Below are 21,259 nucleotides of genomic sequence, written 5' to 3' on the forward strand. Positions count from 1 at the left end.
AAGCATGGTGGTGGCAGCATCATGCTTTGGGGCTATTTTTCTTCAGCTGGAACTGGGGCCTTATTCAAGGTAGAGGGAATAATGAACAGTTCCAAATACCAGACAATATTGGCACAAAATCTTCAGGCTTCTGCTAGAGAGCTGAACATGAAGAGGAACTTTATCTTTCAGCATGACAAAGACCCAAAGCATACATCCAAATCAACAAAGGAATGGCTTCACCAGAAGAAGATAAAGGTTTTGGGATGGCCCAACCAGAGCCAAAAACCTGAATCCAATTCAAAATCTGTGGGGTGATCTGAAGAGGGCTGTGCCCCTTTGTTTTTGCAAAGAAGAGTGGGCAAATCTTGCCAAGTCAAGATGTGCCATGCTGAAAAACTCATACCCAAAAACACTGAGTGCTGTAATAAAATCAAAAGGTGCTTCAATAAAGTATTACTTTAAGGGTGTTCACACTTATGCAACCATATTATTTTAGTTTTTTATTTTTATTTCCCTTTACCTAAAATATTTCAGTTTGTTTTTCAATTGAATTGTTCAGTTTATAGGTCACATTAAAGGTGGAAAAAGTTTTGAAATGATTTATCTTTGTCTCATTTTTTTACATCACAGAAACCTGACATTTTAACAGGGGTGTGTAGAATTTTTATATCGTATGTATGTATGTATGTATGTATATATACATATATACACACATACATACACACACACATTGAATGTAAAATAAAGTGAAATACTTTTATATATTTTTCATGTGTTTTGGTGTGCATATTGTCAAGCATTAACAATTTACTTTAGGTCTCCAAATGCCCAAACGTTTTCAGTGGTACTTTGCATTGATCTCCAGCGCAACACTTAAATCAGCACTTGTAATACGAGCTCTAATAGCATTCCCTGCGCTGTCCATCTAAAGTATAAGGCATGCTAAAAGTATCCGGTTTAAAGATTCAATGGTTAACATTTTTGACCATACATTTATTTTAGATTGTGCGCTATTCTTTGTACAGGATCGAGCACCATGCGCCATTAATTGCACTACATTTGTAATCAAGCCCTTTAATGTTTCCTTCTATTTAATTAAAGGTACATTTAGAGTGGGTCTATAAATGGATTTAATCTGGTCTTAAAAGATGTGAAAGAACACACTCTATAAAATGAAAGTACAAATATGTCACATACATTTATTTTCGTGGGAAACTAATGTAGTCTCTTCCGGAGAGTTATTTTAATTATTTTGCCTTTAAACAGGTTGATTGTTTTCATTATATGAAAAACTTCCAGCGACTCCACATCTGGATGGTTTAACACAACTACCGGCTGATTGAAGCCTGGAATCTGTATCAGCTGATCACCATTAACTGATGTAAGCCTCAGAGACCGTGGACGTTGCAAGCTAGCTACTTTAGATTTTGGAGCCATCTGTTTTTTGAGCTGTTTTTTTTCTGGATGCTTTTGGGAACCTTTTTCTTTCCCTGTTTTATTTTTCTTTATCTTTACAGACTGCTTTTGTGATTGATTGCTATCAGCATGTGTTTGTGATTTTGATTGTTTTAACACTTCATGGCATTTCTCAGCAGGCTTTTCAAAAATTAGTTTGGAATATTCCTCACTTGTTTTTGACGCTGTAAATACTTTTTTCTCTAATAAGGCAGGCACATTTTTACAAGTCTTTTGTGTGGCACAGGAAACAGGTTGCATAATAACAGTTTTGTCACAAGATAAAAAGAGAGTATGTGGTTTATCACAGAAATCAGTTAATTGTTTAACTTTCCAGCTTGGCTTTCGTTTTCTTTTATTCTGACTGTTGACCAAAATAGAGCTAGGAGATTCACATTTCCTATCATGTGGTAGCAGTGCTGGATTAACAGGAAGAACCTGTATCTCAGCAACCAAACTTTTCTGGTTCACTTCCTCTGTTTCTTCACAACTTGCATTATACATGCCGGTTTCCTTTACATCAATCTGTAGGTTAGGCCTTTGACTGTGCATATTTTGCTCATATTTTGGCTCCGGAAGAGAAGTTATTGGATAATCATCATGTTCGTGTTTAAGAGAAACAGAGGACATTGAAGAACCTATTCTATCACTTCCATCAGATGAGCAAATATCCGTTGTACCGCTACTTGACCACTGTATACCTTCCAGTTCATTAGACCCAGAGCTGAGAGAAAACACTGATGAAATAAATGGACCATCTAGAACAGGACTAATCCTTTCTTCCGGTAAAGAAAAATTCTGCTTGTTTTCCAAATCCTGAGACATATAAGGAAAAGTAACAGCACTTGAGACCTCTCCTGTAGCAACTTTACTTGTTTGCAGTTGTCCATTGTAATCAGCATTGGTTGTAGCATTTGCCTGAAACAAACAAGGCTTCACATCTATGTCAGGTGTACCAGGTGGAGACACTTTAAGAACAAGCTCAGAATGTTTTTGTTCTTCATGTAGATTTGTATATGTATTTACATCATGTTGTAAACTTGTATGTATCTGTTTATAAAGCTTTAAAACTAAATGATATGTATGATTAAAAGGTTTCATCTCAACAACCTGAGCAAAACAGTTAGGAGGTACTTCAAATGAAGGTGCTAGAACAGTTAACGGCATCCCTGGGTGCAAATGTTCCATTGGCGATATTACCTCCACTTCTACTTGACTGTCCTGGACATTAACAATATTTTTATTTAATACAAATGGTGTCTGAACGAAGGCGTCACTTTCCACATCAGATGTTAAATCTATTACTCCTTCAGAGAGGCTGGACTTTTTTGAATGAGGTGGTATTTTTTGTGAAGAGTTTTGTATGTCCCTCTGCAAAGGATTTTGTATGATATTAATAGATGCATTCTTTATATCATTCTCAACACTAACTGAACATTGTATCATTCCATTCCCATGAATTCTTTTGATGTGCTTTGCTATGTAGTCATTTCGAATGGCCCCATATCCGCAGTATTCACAGCTATATGGAAATTTCCCAGTATGTGTCACTAAATGTCTCTGAAAGTCTCCTTTGGTATAAGACACATAGTCACAATGTGAGCATGAAAATTTGATGTCATTGTGAAGAGCCACATGGTTTTTATACTTGTCCAAATCCTTTGTAGAGAACCTGCACTTTTCACAACTGTATTTTATTTGCATTTCAATGGTATTATCATTCATGCCTCATTTGACACACTTTTTAAGTGACTTGTTAAATTGTACCTGTACTGTGAATAAACATTTTTGATAACTCAAATCTTTAACAAAACTGAATGTTGCTTTTATTATCTTTAAATTGTACAGCCCTGCTCTTGATCAAGCAATGAATGTTGATGTTCTGTTGTTCCACAATTAACTCTTGCAATTGTTCACGGCTGTAGTATTATAACTTCTTCAAGAAAAGTAATCACAGTTTCTCCTTTTGTCAAATGTATAGGCACTGCAGACTGAAATGAAACAGAAAAAAGAAGAACCATATTAATGTTTTTTTAAAGAAGTCCGGTCCCCCATTCAACCTAGTTTTATTAGTTATTCAAATTTAATTTGCACAGACAGACCAAGTAAACACTGTTCCTTGGAAAATAATGCAGATTTTATAACCAAAAGGCAAACTTATCACTACAGTGTTAAAATTCATATTCACACACCTAATCAAAATATAAAGAACAAGCCTGTAAGATATAATTGGAAATAGACTGTATATAGTTGATATAGGCCCTAATAATTAAAAGGGACATTGTACACTATTTTCTTTGCATAAATGTTTTGTAGATGATCCATTTATATAGCCTATCTGGGGGTGTTTTTGTAAAAACGTATAGTTTTGCTTATTTTTAAACAACATTGTGCTGATTTAACACTTTCAGACTGTAATATAAAATATTTGAGTAGTTTAAAAAAAAAAAATATATATATATACGTATTTAAATTTAAAAAGGAACAATAAGAACATTTAGATTGTTGCATACAATGTTTAGTTGTGCGTAATTAAAGTATAAATTTAAAATGGTTTCATTATTTTGTACTTTTTCATGTAATTTACCTCTGAATATTGAGGATTTTCACATTCTCACCCTGCTACATATCTGTCCCAAATTGGTTTCAACTCTTAAAAAAGCCCAAATGGTCGGTGGAGTTTGGCTAAATAAAACAACTGCAGTAAAAAAGGATATTCATATTTTTTTTTATTAAATGTTGAGATTTGGCTGATATGTTACTCTATAGCAACATACAAGTTACAAGGTGTGTACTGTCCCTTTAAATCACACATAATACTGCAATATTCAACATGACCAGTGATTGCTCACTCTAGTAACTCCAGACCGATCTCCTTCCTTGCTAACCTGTGTCACTAACTGTCTTTCTCACATCTCTTCATGGATGTCCTCTCACTACCTTAAGCTAAATCTCTCCAAAAACATAATTTATGCTTACCTGATAAATTCCTTTCTTCTGTAGTGTGATCAGTCCACGGGTCATCATTACTTCTGGGATATTACTCCTCCCCAACAGGAAGTGCAAGAGGATTCACCCAGCAGAGCTGCCATATAGCTCCTCCCCTCTACGTCACTCCCAGTCATTCGACCAAGGACCAACAAGAAAGGAGAAGCCAAAGGGTGTAGTGGTGACTGGAGTATAATTTAAAAAATATTTACCTGCCTTAAAAAACAGGGCGGGCCGTGGACTGATCACACTACAGAAGAAAGGAATTTATCAGGTAAGCATAAATTATGTTTTCTTCTGTTAAGTGTGATCAGTCCACGGGTCATCATTACTTCTGGGATACCAATACCAAAGCAAAAGTACACGGATGACGGGAGGGATAGGCAGGCTCTTTATACAGAAGGAACCACTGCCTGAAGGACCTTTCTCCCAAAAATAGCCTCCGAGGAAGCAAAAGTGTCAAATTTGTAAAATTTGGAAAAAGTATGAAGCGAAGACCAAGTTGCAGCCTTGCAAATCTGTTCAACAGAGGCCTCATTCTTAAAGGCCCAAGTGGAAGCCACAGCTCTAGTGGAATGAGCTGTAATTCTTTCAGGAGGCTGCTGTCCAGCAGTCTCATATGCTAAACGAATTATGCTACGAAGCCAAAAAGAAAGAGGTAGCAGAAGCCTTTTGACCTCTCCTCTGACCAGAGTAAACGACAAACAGAGAAGACGTTTGTCGAAATTCCTTAGTTGCCTGTAAGTAAAATTTTAGGGCACGAACTACATCCAGATTGTGCAGAAGACGTTCCTTCTTCGAGGAAGGATTTGGACACAAAGAAGGAACAACAATCTCTTGATTGATATTCCTGTTAGTGACTACCTTAGGTAAGAACCCAGGTTTAGTACGCAGAACTACCTTATCCGAATGAAAAATCAAATAAGGAGAATCACAATGTAAGGCTGATAACTCAGAGACTCTTCGAGCCGAGGAAATAGCCATTAAAAATAGAACTTTCCAAGATAACAACTTTATATCAATGGAATGAAGGGGTTCAAACGGAACGCCCTGTAAAACGTTAAGAACAAGGTTTAAACTCCATGGCGGAGCAACAGTTTTAAACACAGGCTTAATCCTGGCCAAAGCCTGACAAAAAGCCTGAACGTCAGGAACTTCTGACAGACGTTTGTGCAACAGAATGGACAGAGCTGAGATCTGCCCCTTTAATGAACTAGCAGATAAACCCTTTTCTAAACCTTCTTGTAGAAAAGACAATATCCTAGGAATCCTAAACCTTACTCCAAGAGTAACCTTTGGATTCGCATCAATATAGGTATTTACGCCATATCTTATGGTAAATCCTTCTGGTAACAGGCTTCCTAGCCTGTATTAAGGTATCAATAACTGACTAAGAAAACCCACGTTTTGATAAAATCAAGCGTTCAATTTCCAAGCAGTCAGCTTCAGAGAAGTTAGATTTTGATGTTTGAAAGGACCCTGTATTAGAAGGTCCTGTTTCAGAGGTAGAGACCAAGGTGGACAGGATGACATGTCCACTAGGTCTGCATACCAAGTCCTGCGTGGCCATGCAGGTGCTATTAGAATAACTGATGCTCTCTCCTGTTTGATTCTGGCAATCAATCGAGGAAGCATCGGGAAGGGTGGAAACACATAAGCCATCCTGAAGTCCCAAGGTGCTGTCAAGGCATCTATCAGGACTGCTCCTGGATCCCTGGATCTGGACCCGTAACGAGGAAGCTTGGCGTTCTGTCAAGAAGCCATGAGGTCTATCTCTGGTTTGCCCCAATGATGAAGTATTTGAGCAAAGACCTCCGGATGAAGTTCCCACTCCCCCGGATGAAAAGTCTGACGACTTAAGAAATCCGCCTCCCAGTTCTCCACTCCCGGGATTTGGATTGCTGACAGGTGGCAAGAGTGAGACTCTGCCCAGCGAATTATCTTTGATACTTCCATCATTGCTAGGGAGCTTCTTGTCCCTCCCTGATGGTTGATGTAAGCTACAGTCGTGATGTTGTCCGACTGAAACCTGATGAACCCCCGAGTTGTCAACTGGGGCCAAGCCAGGAGGGCATTGAGAACTGCTCTCAATTCCAGAATGTTTATTGGTAGGAGACTCTCCTCCTGACTCCATTGTCCCTGAGCCTTCAGAGAATTCCAGACGGCACCCCAACCTAGAAGGCTGGCGTCTGTTGTTACAATTGTCCAGTCTGGCCTGCTGAATGGCATCCCCCTGGACAGATGTGGCCGAGAAAGCCACCATAGAAGAGAATTTCTGGTCTCTTGATCCAGATTCAGAGAAGGGGACAAGTCTGAGTAATCCCCATTCCACTGACTTAGCATGCACAATTGCAGTGGTCTGAGGTGTAAGCATGCAAAGGGTACTATGTCCATTGCCGCTACCATAAAGCCGATTACCTCCATGCATTGAGCCACTGACGGGTGTTGAATGGAATGAAGGGCGCGGCAAGCACTTTGAAGTCTTGTTAACCTGTCTTCCGAATGGAAGAGCTACAAACTGGTAATGCCTGTCTAGGAAGGCAAACCTTAGGTACCGGTAATGATCTTTGTGAATCGGTATGTGAAGGTAAGCATCCTTTAAATCCACTGTGGTCATGTACTGACCCTTTTGGATCATGGGTAAAATTGTCCGAATAGTCTCCATTTTGAACGATGGAACTCTTAGGAATTTGTTTAGGATCTTTAAATCCAGGATTGGTCTGAAAGTTCCCTCTTTTTTGGGAACCACAAACAGATTTGAGTAAAACCCTTGTCCCTGTTCCGACCGTGGAACTGGATGGATTACTCCCATTAACAAAAGCTCTTGTACGCAGCGTAGAAACGCCTCTTTCTTTGTTTGGTTTGTTGACAACCTTGACAGATGAAATCTCTCTCTTGGAGGAGAGTATTTGAAGTCCAGAAGGTATCCCTGAGATATTATCTCTAGCGCCCAGGGATCCTGGACATCTCTTGCCCAAGCCTGGGCGAAGAGAGAAAGTCTGCCCCCCACTAGATCCGATCCCGGATCGGGGGCCCTCAATTCATGCTGTCTTAGGGGCAGCAGCAGGTTTCCTGGCCTGCTTGCCCTTGTTCCAAGACTGGTTAGGTCTCCAGCCTTGTCTGTAGCGAGCAACAGATCCTTCTTGTTTTGGAGCAGAGGAAGTTGATGCTGCTCCTGCTTTGAAATTCCGAAAGGAACGAAAATTAGACTGTCTAGCCTTAGGTTTGGCTCTGTCTTGAGGCAGGGCGTGGCCTTTACCTCCTGTAATGTCAGCGATAATTTCTTTCAAACCAGGCCCAAATAAGGTCTGCCCTTTGAAAGGTATATTAAGTAATTTGGACTTAGAAGTAACATCAGCTGACCAGGATTTTAGCCACAGTGCTCTGCGCGCCTGAATGGCGAATCCGGAATTCTTAGCCGTAAGTTTAGTTAAATGTACTACGGCCTCCGAAATGAATGAATTAGCTAGCTTAAGGATTCTAAGCTTGTCCGTAATGTCGTCCAGAGTAGCTGAACTAATGTTCTCTTCCAGAGACTCAAACCAGAATGCCGCCGCAGCCGTGACCGGCGCAATGCATGCAAGGGGTTGCAATATAAAACCTTGTTGAACAAACATTTTCTTAAGGTAACCCTCTAACTTTTTATCCATTGGATCTGAAAAGGCACAGCTATCCTCCACCGGGATAGTGGTACGCTTAGCTAAAGTAGAAACTGCTCCCTCCACCTTAGGGACCGTTTGCCATAAGTCCCGTGTGGTGGTGTCTATTGGGAACATCTTTCTAAATATCGGAGGGGGTGAGAACGGCACACCGGGTCTATCCCACTCCTTAGTAATAATTTCAGTTAGTCTCTTAGGTATAGGAAAAACGTCAGTACTCGTTGGTACAGCAAAATATTTATCCAACCTACACATTTTCTCTGGTATTGCAACTGTGTTACAATCATTCAGAGCCGCTAACACCTCCCCTAGTAATACACGGAGGTTTTCCAGCTTAAATTTAAAATATCTGAATCCAATCTGTTTGGATCAGAACCGTCAGCTGCAGAATGAAGCTCTCCGTCCTCATGTTCTGCAAGTTGTGACGCAGTATCTGACATGGCCCTAGCATTATCAGCGCACTCTGTTCTCACCCCAGAGTGATCACGCTTGCCTCTTAGTTCTGGTAATTTAGCCAAAACTTCAGTCATAACAGTAGCCATATCTTGTAATGTTATTTGTAATGGCCGCCCAGATGTACTGGGCGCCACCATATCGCGCACCTCCCGAGTGGGAGATGTAGGTACTGACACGTGAGGCGAGTTAGTCGGCATAACTCTCCCCTCGCTGTTTGGTGAAATGTGTTCAATTTGTACAGATTGACTTTTATTTAAAGTAGCATCAATACAGTTAGTACATAAATTTCTATTGGGCTCCACTTTGGCCTTAGCACAAATAGCACAGCTATCTTCCTCTGAATCAGACATGTTTAACACACTAGCAAATAAACTAGCAACTTGGAAATACTATTCAAGTAAAATACTATGAAAACGTACTGTGCCTATAAGAAGCACAGACAGATTTATGACAGTTGAAATTAATAAACTGAAAAGGTTATAGCATCAATCTTTGTAAAAAACACAATTTTAGCAAAGGTTTGTTCCCATTAGCAAAGGATAACTAACCCTGATAGCAGAAAAAAAGTTAAAGAATAAACGTTTTTTATCACAGTCAACTACAATCTCACAGCTCTGCTGTGAATGATTACCTCCCTCAAAACAAGTTTTGAAGACCCCTGAGTTCTGTAGAGAAGAACCGGATCATGCAGGAAATACAATGAGCTTCTGACTGAAATTTTTGATGCGTAGCAAAAGCGCCAAAAAAAGGCCCCTCCCCCTCACACACAACAGTGAGAGAGATCAGTAAACTGTCAGAATTAGATCAAGCAACTGCCAAGTGGAAAAATAGTGCCCAAACATTTTATTCACCCAGTACCTCAGAAAAATGAAAACGATTTTACATTCCAGCAAAAACGTTTAACATAAATTAAGAGTTATTAAAAAGCCTGTTGCTAGTCCCTGCAAAATAGGCTAAAATCTTATGTACACAGTGTAATTCCAGTGAAGTACCATTCCCCAGAATACTGAAGTGTAAAATATACATACATGACATATCGGTATGGCAGGATTTTCTCATCAATTCCATTGTCAGAAAATAAAAGCTGCTACATACCTCTTTGCAGATTAATCTGCCCGCTGTCCCCTGATCTGAAGTTTACCTCTCCTCAGATGGCCGAGAAACAGCAATATGATCTTAACTACTCCGGCTAAAATCATAGTAAAAACTCTGGTAGATTCTTCTTCAAATTCTACCAGAGAAGGAATAACACACTCCGGTGCTATTATAAAATAACAAACTTTTGATTGAAGGTATAAAACTAAATATAATCACCATAGTCCTCTCACACATCCTATCTAGTCGTTGGGTGCAAGAGAATGACTGGGAGTGACGTAAAGGGGAGGAGCTATATGGCAGCTCTGCTGGGTGAATCCTCTTGCACTTCCTGTTGGGGAGGAGTAATATCCCAGAAGTAATGATGACCCGTGGACTGATCACACTTAACAGAAGAAAATTAGCTCCTTATTTTCCCCCTTCTAAAATCTCCACCCCCCAATCTCTCTATAACTGTCGACAACTCCATTATTACCCCTACCCCACATGCCCGATGTCTTGGGGTCACACTTTACTCAGATCTTTCTTTTACTCCTCACATTCAGGCCTTGGCTAAACCCTGCCGCTTCCACCTTAAAAACATCTCTAAAATTAGACATTTCCTTACACAAGACACAACTAAGATTTTAATCCACTCTCTCATCCTTTCCCGTCATGACTACTGCATCTCCGTCTTCTCTGGTCTCCCTAGCTGCTGTCTAGCTCCTTTGCAATCCATAATGAACGCCTCTGCTAGGCTCATCTTCCTTACACATCGCTTTTTATCTGCTGCACCTCTCTGTCAATCCCTTCACTGGCTTCTTCTTGCCTCCAGGATTAAAGGGACACTGAACCCAATTTTTTTCTTTTGTGATTCAGATAGAACATTCAATTTTAAGCAACTTTCTAATTTACTCCTATTATCATTTTTTCTTCGTTCTTTTGCTATCTTTAATTGAAAAAGAAGGCATCTAAGCTTTTTTCTTAGTTCAGAACTCTGGACAGCACTTTTATATTGGTGGATGAATTTATCCACCAATCAGCAAGGACAACCCAGGTTGTTCACCAAAAATGGGCCGGCATCTAAATTTAAATTCTTGCATTTCAAATAAAGATACCAAGAGAATAAAGAAAATTTGATAATAGGAGTCAATTAGAAAGTTGCTTAAAAACATAATTTATGCTTACCTGATAAATTCCTTTCTCCTGTAGTGTAGTCAGTCCACGGGTCATCCATTACTTATGGGATATTAACTCCTCCCCAACAGGAAGTGCAAGAGGATCACCCAAGCAGAGCTGCTATATAGCTCCTCCCCTCTACGTCACACCCAGTCATTCGACCGAGAACCAAACGAGAAAGGAGAAACTATAGGGTGCAGTGGTGACTGGAGTATAATTTAAAATTTAGACCTGCCATAAAAAACAGGGCGGGCCGTGGACTGACTACACTACAGGAGAAAGGAATTTATCAGGTAAGCATAAATTATGTTTTCTCCTGTTAAGTGTAGTCAGTCCACGGGTCATCCATTACTTATGGGATACCAATACCAAAGCTAAAGTACACGGATGACGGGAGGGACAGGCAGGATCTTTATACGGAAGGAACCACTGCCTGAAGAACCTTTCTCCCAAAAACAGCCTCCGAAGAAGCAAAAGTGTCAAATTTGTAAAATTTGGAAAAAGTATGAAGAGAAGACCAAGTTGCAGCCTTGCAAATCTGTTCAACAGAGGCCTCATTCTTAAAGGCCCAAGTGGAAGCCACAGCTCTAGTAGAATGAGCTGTAATCCTTTCAGGAGGTTGCTGTCCAGCAGTCTCATAGGCTAAACGTATTATGCTGCGAAGCCAAAAGGATAGAGAGGTAGCAGATGCTTTTTGACCTCTCCTCTGTCCAGAATAAACGACAAACAGGGAAGAAGTTTGGCGAAAATCTTTAGTTGCCTGTAAATAAAATTTCAGGGCACGGACTACGTCCAGATTGTGCAGAAGTCGTTCCTTCTTTGAAGAAGGGTTAGGGCACAATGATGGAACAACAATCTCTTGATTGATATTCTTGTTAGTGACTACCTTAGGTAAGAACCCAGGTTTAGTACGCAGAACTACCTTATCTGAATGAAAAATCAGATAAGGAGAATCACAATGTAAGTCCCTCCTTGATGGTTGATGTAAGCTACAGTCGTGATGTTGTCCGACTGAAATCTGATGAACCTCCGAGTTGTTAACTGAGGCCAAGCCAGAAGGGCATTGAGAACTGCTCAATTCCAGAATGTTTATTGGAAGGAGACTCTCCTCTTGAGTCCATGATCCCTGAGCCTTCAGGGAATTCCAGACAGCGCCCCAACCTAGTAGGCTGGCGTCTGTTACAATTGTCCAGTCTGGCCTGCTGAAGGGCATCCCCCTGGACAGATGTGGCCGAGAAAGCCACCATAGAAGAGAATCTCTGGTCTCTTGATCCAGATTCAGCGTAGGGGACAAATCTGAGTAATCCCCATTCCACTGACTTAGCATGCACAATTGCAGCGGTCTGAGATGCAGGCGTGCAAAAGGAACTATGTCCATTGCCGCTACCATTAAGCCGATTACCTCCATGCATTGAGCCACTGACGGGTGTTGAATGGAATGAAGAACACGGCAAGCATTTAGAAGCTTTGTTAACCTGTCCTCTGTCAGGTAAATTTTCATTTCTACAGAATCTATAAGAGTCCCCAAGAAGGGAACTCTTGTGAGTGGTAAGAGAGAACTCTTCTCCTCGTTCACTTTCCACCCATGCGACCTTAGAAATGCCAGTACTAACTCTGTATGAGACTTGGCAGTTTGAAAGCTTGACGCTTGTATCAGAATGTCGTCTAGGTACGGAGCCACCGAAATTCCTCGCGGTCTTAGTACCGCCAGAAGAGAGCCCAGAACCTTTGTGAAGATTCTTGGAGCCGTAGCCAACCAGAATGGAAGAGCTACAAACTGGTAATGCCTGTCTAGGAAGGCAAACCTTAGATACCGGTAATGTTCTTTGTGAATCGGTATGTGAAGGTAAGCATCCTTTAAATCCACTGTGGTCATGTACTGACCTCTTTGGATCATGGGTAAGATTGTCCGAATAGTTTCCATTTTGAACGATGGAACTCTTAGGAATTTGTTTAAGATCTTTAAATCCAAGATTGGTCTGAAGGTTCCCTCTTTCTTGGGAACCACGAACAGATTTGAGTAAAACCCTTGTCCGTGTTCCGACCGCGGAACCGGATGGATCACTCCCATTAGTAAAAGATCTTGTACACAGCGTAGAAACGCCTCTTTCTTTATCTGGTTTGTTGACAACCTTGAAAGATGAAATCTCCCTTTTGGGGGAGAAGCTTTGAAGTCCAGAAGATATCCCTGAGATATGATCTCTAACGCCCAGGGATCCTGGACATCTCTTGCCCAAGCCTGGGCGAAGAGAGAAAGTCTGCCCCCAACTAGATCCGTTCCCGGATCGGGGGCCCTCACTTCATGCTGTCTTAGGGGCAGCAGCAGGTTTTCTGGCCTGCTTACTCTTGTTCCAGGTCTGGTTAGGTTTCCAGCCTTGTCTGTAGCGAGCAACAGCTCCTTCCTGTTTTGGAGCAGAGGAAGTTGATGCTGCTCCTGCCTTGAAGTTACGAAAGGCACGAAAATTAGACTGTCTAGCCCTAGGTTTGGCTCTGTCTTGAGGCAGGGCATGGCCTTTACCTCCTGTAATATCAGCGATAATTTCTTTCAAACCTGGCCCGAATAAAGTCTGCCCCTTGAAAGGTATGTTAAGTAATTTAGATTTAGAAGTAACATCAGCTGACCAGGATTTTAGCCACAGTGCTCTGCGTGCCTGAATGGCGAATCCGGAATTCTTAGCCGTAAGTTTAGTTAAATGTACTACGGCATCAGAAATAAATGAATTAGCTAGCTTAAGGGTTTTAAGCTTGTGTGTAATCTCATCTAATGGTGCTGATTCAAGGGTCTCTTCCAGAGACTCAAACCAAAATGCTGCCGCAGCCGTGACAGGCGCAATGCATGCAAGGGGTTGCAATATAAAACCTTGTTGAACAAACATTTTCTTAAGGTAACCCTCTAACTTTTTATCCATTGGATCTGAAAAAGCACAGCTATCCTCCACCGGGATAGTGGTACGCTTAGCTAAAGTAGAAACTGCTCCCTCCACCTTAGGGACCGTTTGCCATAAGTCCCGTGTGGTGGCGTCTATTGGAAACATTTTTCTAAATATAGGAGGGGGTGAGAAAGGCACACCGGGTCTATCCCACTCCTTAGTAATAATTTCAGTTAGTCTCTTAGGTATAGGAAAAACGTCAGTACTCGTCGGTACCGCAAAATATTTATCCAACCTACACATTTTCTCTGGGATTGCAACTGTGTTACAATCATTCAGAGCCGCTAATACCTCCCCTAGCAATACACGGAGGTTTTCCAGCTTAAACTTAAAATTTGAAATGTCTGAATCCAGTTTATTTGGATCAGATCCGTCACCCGCAGAATGAAGCTCTCCGTCCTCATGTTCTGCAAACTGTGACGCAGTATCAGACATGGCCCTAGCATTATCAGCGCACTCTGTTCTCACCCCAGAGTGATCTCGTTTACCCCTAAGTTCTGGCAATTTAGACAAAACTTCAGTCATAACATTAGCCATGTCTTGTAGAGTGATTTGTAATGGCCGCCCTGATGTACTTGGCGTTACAATATCACGCACCTCCCGAGCGGGAGATGCAGGTACTGACACGTGAGGCAAGTTAGTCGGCATAACTTCCCCCTCGTTGTCTGGTGAATGTTGTTCAACATGTACAGATTGATTTTTATTTAAAGTAGTATCAATGCAATTAGTACATACATTTCTATTGGGCTCCACCTTGGCTTTTGAACATATTGCACAGAGAGATTCCTCTGAGTCAGACATGTTTAACAAACTAGCAATTAGACTAGCAAGCTTGGAAATACTTTTCAACTAAATTTACAAGCAATATGTAAAACGTTACTGTGCCTTTAAGAAGCACAGAAAAAACTATGACAGTTGAATAACAATGAACCTGATTAATTATAAAAACCAAATTTACCCAGTAAAAGCATAAATTTAGCAAAGGATTGCACTCATTAGCAATGGATGATTAACCCTTAATATCAGAAAAAAACGTATAACAATTGAAAATATAAGCGTTTTTATCACAGTCAAGGCACAGTCTCACAGGTCTGCTGTGAGTGATTACCTCCCTCAAAACAAGTTTTGAAGACCCCTGAGCTCTGTGGAGACGTCCTGGATCATGCAGGGAGAGAAGGCAGACTTGTGACTGAATTTCTGATGCGTAGCAAAAGCGCCAAAATAGGCCCCTCCCACTCACATACAACAGTGAGGGAAGCTCAGTAAACTGTTGTAATTTAAAATAAACGACAGCCATGTGGAAAATAACGCCCAAAACAATTTTTCACCAAGTACCTCAGATAATTAAACGATTTAACATGCCAGCAAACGTTTAAAATCTAATTTATGAAATGTCATTAAAAGCCTGCTGCTAGTCGTTCACACTGCAAGTTAGGCTAAAAGTTATATGCATACAGTATTTTCCCAGTGAAGTGCCATTCCCCAGAATACTGAAGTGTAAACATACATACATATCAGCCTGATACCAGTTGCTACTACTGCATTTACGGCTGTACTTACATTATATCGGTATTGGCAGTATTTTCTCAGTCAATTCCATTCCTTAGAAAATAATATACTGCAACATACCTCTTAGCAGGTGAACCTGCCCGCTGTCCCCTGATCTGAAGTTACCTCACTCCTCAGAATGGCCGAGAACAGCAAATGGATCTTAGTTACGTCCGCTAAGATCATACAAAACTCAGGTAGATTCTTCTTCAAATTCTGCCTGAGAAGAAAACAACACACTCCGGTGCCGTTTAAAATAACAAACTTTTGATTGAAGATATAAAAAACATAATTTATGCTTACCTGATAAATTCCTTTCTTCTGTAGTGTGATCAGTCCACGGGTCATCATTACTTCTGGGATATTACTCCTCCCCAACAGGAAGTGCAAGAGGATTCACCCAGCAGAGCTGCATATAGCTCCTCCCCTCTACGTCACTCCCAGTCATTCGACCAAGGACCAACGAGAAAGGAGAAACCAAGGGTGAAGTGGTGACTGGAGTATAATTTAAAAAATATTTACCTGCCTTAAAAAACAGGGCGGGCCGTTGACTGATCACACTACAGAAGAAAGGAATTTATCAGGTAAGCATAAATTATGTTTTCTTCTGTTAAGTGCAATCAGTCCACGGGTCATCATTACTTCTGGGATACCAATACCAAAGCAAAAGTACACGGATGACGGGAGGGATAGGCTCTTTATACAGAAGGAACCACTGCCTGAAGAACCTTTCTCCCAAAAATAGCCTCCGAGGAAGCAAAAGTGTCAAATTTGGAAAATTTGGAAAAAGTATGAAGCGAAGACCAAGTTGCAGCCTTGCAAATCTGTTCAACAGAGGCCTCATTCTTATAGGCCCAAGTGGAAGCCACAGCTCTAGTAGAATGAGCTGTAATTCTTTCAGGAGGCTGCTGTCCAGCAGTCTCATAGGCTAAACGAATTATGCTACGAAGCCAGAAAGAAAGAGAGGTAGCAGAAGCCTTTTGACCTCTCCTCTGACCAGAGTAAACGACAAACAGGGAAGACGTTTGTCGAAATTCCTTAGTTGCCTGTAAGTAAAACTTTAGGGCACGAACTACATCCAGATTGTGCAGAAGACGTTCCTTCTTCGAAGAAGGATTTGGACACAAAGAAGGAACAACAATCTCCTGATTGATATTCCTGTTAGTGACTACCTTAGGTAAGAACCCAGGTTTAGTACGCAGAACTACCTTATCCGAATGAAAAATCAAATAAGGAGAATCCCAATGTAAGGCTGATAACTCAGAGACTCTTCGAGCCGAGGAAATAGCCATTAAAAATAGAACTTTCCAAGATAACAACTTTATATCAATGGAATGAAGGGGTTCAAACGGAACGCCTTGTAAAACGTTAAGAACAAGGTTTAAACTCCATGGCGGAGCAACAGTTTTAAACACAGGCTTAATCCTGGCCAAAGCCTGACAAAAAGCCTGAACGTCTGGAACTTCTGACAGACGTTTGTGCAACAGAATGGACAGAGCTGAGATCTGTCCCTTTAATGAACTAGCAGATAAACCCTTTTCTAAACCTTCTTGTAGAAAAGACAATATCCTAGGAATCCTAACCTTACTCCAAGAGTAACCTTTGGATTCACACCAATATAGGTATTTACGCCATATCTTATGGTAAATCCTCCTGGTAACAGGCTTCCTAGCCTGTATTAGGGTATCAATAACTGACTCAGAAAAACCACGTTTTGATAAAATCAAGCGTTCAATTTCCAAGCAGTCAGCTTCAGTGAAGTTAGATTTTGATGTTTGAAAGGACCCTGTATCAGAAGGTCCTGTTTCAGAGGTAGAGACCAAGGTGGACAGGATGACATGTCCACCAGGTCTGCATACCAAGTCCTGCGTGGCCATGCAGGTGCTATTAGAATAACTGATGCTCTCTCCTGTTTGATTCTGGCAATCAATCGAGGAAGCATCGGGAAGGGTGGAAACACGTAAGCCATCCTGAAGTCCCAAGGTGCTGTCAGGGCATCTATCAGGACTGCTCCTGGATCCCTGGATCTGGACCCGTAACGAGGAAGCTTGGCGTTCTGCCGAGACGCCATGAGATCTATCTCTGGTTTGCCCCACTGATGAAGTATTTGGGCAAAGACCTCCGGATGAAGTTCCCACTCCCCCGGATGAAAGGTCTGACGACTTAAGAAATCCGCCTCCCAGTTCTCCACTCCCGGGATGTGGATTGCTGACAGGTGGCAAGAGTGAAACTCTGCCCAGCAAATTATCTTTGTTACTTCCATCATTGCTAGGGAGCTTCGTGTCCCTCCCTGATGGTTGATGTAAGCTACAGTCGTGATGTTGTCCGACTGAAACCTGATGAACCCCCGAGTTGTCAACTGGGGCCAAGCCAGGAGGGCATTGAGAACTGCTCTCAATTCCAGAATGTTTATTGGTAGGAGACTCTCCTCCTGACTCCATTGTCCCTGAGCCTTCAGAGAGTTCCAGACGGCACCCCAACCTAGAAGGCTGGCGTCTGTTGTTACAATTGTCCAGTCTGGCCTGCTGAATGGCATCCCCCTGGACAGATGTGGCCGAGAAAGCCACCATAGAAGAGAATTTCTGGTCTCTTGATCCAGATTCAGAGAAGGGGACAAGTCTGAGTAATCCCCATTCCACTGACTTAGCATGCACAGTTGCAGTGGTCTGAGGTGTAAGCGTGCAAAGGGTACTATGTCCATTGCCGCTACCATCAAGCCGATTACCTCCATGCATTGAGCCACTGACGGTTGTTGAATGGAATGAAGGGTGCGGCAAGCACTTTGAAGTCTTGTTAACCTGTCTTCTGTCAGGTAAATGTTCATTTCTACAGAATCTATAAGAGTCCCCAGGAAGGGAACTCTTGTGAGTGGAACGAGTGAACTTTTCTTTTCGTTCACCTTCCATCCATGTGACCTTAGAAATGCCAGTACTAACTCTGTATGAGACTTGGCAGTTTGAAAGCTTGAAGCTTGTATCAGAATGTTGTCTAGGTACGGAGCTACCGAGATTCCCCGCGGTCTTAGTACCGCCAGAAGAGCACCCAGAACCTTTGTGAAGATTCTTGGAGCTGTAGCCAATCCGAATGGAAGAGCTACAAACTGGTAATGCCTGTCTAGGAAGGCAAACCTTAGGTACCGGTAATGATCTTTGTGAATCGGTATGTGAAGGTAAGCATCCTTTAAATCCACTGTGGTCATGTACTGACCCTTTTGGATCATGGGTAAAATTGTCCGAATAGTCTCCATCTTGAACGATGGGACTCTTAGGAATTTGTTTAGGATTTTTAAGTCCAGGATTGGTCTGAAAGTTCCCTCTTTTTTGGGAACCACAAACAGATTTGAGTAAAACCCTTGTCCCTGTTCCGACCGTGGAACTGGATGGATTACTCCCATTAACAAAAGCTCTTGTACGCAGCGTAGAAACGCCTCTTTCTTTGTTTGGTTTGTTGACAACCTTGACGGATGAAATCTCTCTCTTGGAGGAGAGTATTTGAAGTCCAGAAGGTATCCCTGAGATATTATCTCTAGCGCCCAGGGATCCTGGACATCTCTTGCCCAAGCCTGGGCGAAGAGAGAAAGTCTGCCCCCCACTAGATCCGATCCCGGATCGGGGGCCCTCAATTCATGCTGTTTTAGGGGCAGCAGCAGGTTTCCTGGCCTGCTTGCCCTTGTTCCAAGACTGGTTAGGTCTCCAGCCTTGTCTGTAGCGAGCAACAGATCCTTCTTGTTTTGGAGCAGAGGAAGTTGATGCTGCTCCTGCTTTGAAATTCCGAAAGGAACGAAAATTAGACTGTCTGGCCTTAGGTTTGGCCCTGTCTTGCGGCAGGGCGTGGCCTTTACCTCCTGTAATGTCAGCGATAATTTCTTTCAAACCAGGCCCGAATAAGGTCTGCCCTTTAAAAGGTATATTAAGTAATTTAGACTTAGAAGTAACATCAGCTGACCAGGATTTTAGCCACAGTGCTCTGCGTGCCTGAATGGCGAATCCTGAATTCTTAGCCGTAAGTTTAGTTAAATGTACTACGGCCTCCGAAATGAAAGAATTAGCTAGTTTAAGAACTCTAAGCTTGTCCGTAATGTCATCCAGAGTAGCTGAATTAATGGTCTCTTCCAGCGACTCAAACCAGAATGCCGCCGCAGCCGTGACCGGCGCAATGCATGCAAGGGGTTGCAATATAAAACCTTGTTGAACAAACATTTTCTTAAGGTAACCCTCTAACTTTTTATCCATTGGATCTGAAAAGGCACAGCTATCCTCCACCGGGATAGTGGTACGCTTAGCTAAAGTAGAAACTGCTCCCTCCACCTTAGGGACCGTCTGCCATAAGTCCCGTGTGGTGGCGTCTATTGGAAACATTTTTCTAAATATCGGAGGGGGTGAGAACGGCACACCGGGTCTATCCCACTCTTTAGTAATAATTTCAGTTAGTCTTTTAGGTATAGGAAAAACGTCGGTACTCGTTGGTACCGCAAAATATTTATCCAACCTACACATTTTCTCTGGTATTGCAACTGTGTTACAATCATTCAGAGCCGCTAACACCTCCCCTAGTAATACACGGAGGTTCTCCAGCTTAAATTTAAAATTTGAAATATCTGAATCCAATCTGTTTGGATCAGAACCGTCAGCCGCAGACAGAAGCTCTCCGTCCTCATGTTCTGCAAGCTGTGACGCAGTATCTGACATGGCCCTAGTATTATCAGCGCACTCTGTTCTCACCCCAGAGTGATCACGCTTGCCTCTTAGTTCTGGTAATTTAGCCAAAACTTCAGTCATAACAGTAGCCATATCTTGTAATGTTATCTGTAATGGCCGCCCAGATGTACTGGGCGCCACAATATCGCGCACCTCCCGAGCGGGAGATGCAGGTACTGACACGTGAGGAGAGTTAGTCGGCATAACTCTCCCCTCGCTGTTTGGTGAAATTTGTTTAATTTGTACAGATTGACTTTTATTTAAAGTAGCATCAATACAATTAGTACATAAATTTCTATTGGGCTCCACTTTGGCATTGGAACAAATAACACAGGTATCTTCCTCTGAACCAGACATGTTTAACACACTAGCAAATAAACTTGCAACTTGGAATACAATTCTAATAAAATATTATGCAAAACGTACTGTGCCTATAAGAAGCACAGAAGATTTATGACAGTTGAAAATTAATAAACTGAAACAGTTATAGCATCAATCCTTGTAAACAACACAACTTTAGCAAAGGTTTGTTCCCATTAGCAAAAGACAACTAACTCTGATAGCAGAAAAAAAATTACAGAATAAACGTTTTTTATCACAGTCAACTACAATCTCACAGCTCTGCTGTGAGAATTACCTCCCTCAAAACAAGTTTTGAAGACCCCCGAGTTCTGTAGAGATGAACCGGATCATGCAGGAAATACAATGAGCTGCTGACTGAAATTTTTGATGCGTAGCAAAAGCGCCAAAAAAACGGCCCCACCCCCTCACACACAACAGTGAGAGAGATCAGAAACTGTCAGAAATTAGATCAAGCAACTGCCAAGTGGAAAAATAGTGCCCAAACATTTATTCACTCAGTACCTCAGAAAATGAAAACGATTTTACATTCCAGCAAAAACGTTTAACATAAATTAAGAGTTATTAAAAAGCCTGTTGCTAGTCCCTGCAAAATAGGCTAAAGTTTTATGTACACAGTGTAATTCCAGTGAAGTACCATTCCCCAGAATACTGAAGTGTAAAATATACATACATGACATTATATCGGTATGGCAGGATTTTCTCATCAATTCCATTGTCAGAAAATAAAAGCTGCTACATACCTCTTTGCAGATTAATCTGCCCGCTGTCCCCTGATCTGAAGTTTACCTCTCCTCAGATGGCCGAGAAACAGCAATATGATCTTAACTACTCCGGCTAAAATCATAGTAAAAACTCTGGTAGATTCTTCTTCAAACTCTGCCAGAGAGGTAATAACACACTCCGGTGCTATTATAAAATAATAAACTTT

The 21,259-nt window shown here is 41.7% G+C and overlaps 1 protein-coding gene across 2 annotated transcripts in view; it reads right to left on the minus strand.

Annotated features, from left to right (window-relative positions):
* Window positions 1-1,161: 1,161 nt before the first annotated feature.
* ZNF518B (zinc finger protein 518B) overlaps window positions 1,162-21,259 on the minus strand; it is a 77,190-nt gene continuing 57,092 nt past the window's right edge. For both annotated transcript variants that reach the window (XM_053704138.1, XM_053704137.1), the window contains exon 2: window positions 1,162-3,428. In XM_053704138.1, coding sequence (XP_053560113.1) covers window positions 1,198-3,162 — 1,965 coding nt within the window. In that variant the 5' untranslated portion in view covers window positions 3,163-3,428 and the 3' untranslated portion in view covers window positions 1,162-1,197. The remainder of the gene's footprint in view (window positions 3,429-21,259) is intronic.

This window comes from Bombina bombina, chromosome 2, assembly GCF_027579735.1.
Source record: "Bombina bombina isolate aBomBom1 chromosome 2, aBomBom1.pri, whole genome shotgun sequence".
In the NCBI taxonomy this organism is placed as follows: Eukaryota; Metazoa; Chordata; class Amphibia; order Anura; family Bombinatoridae; genus Bombina; species Bombina bombina.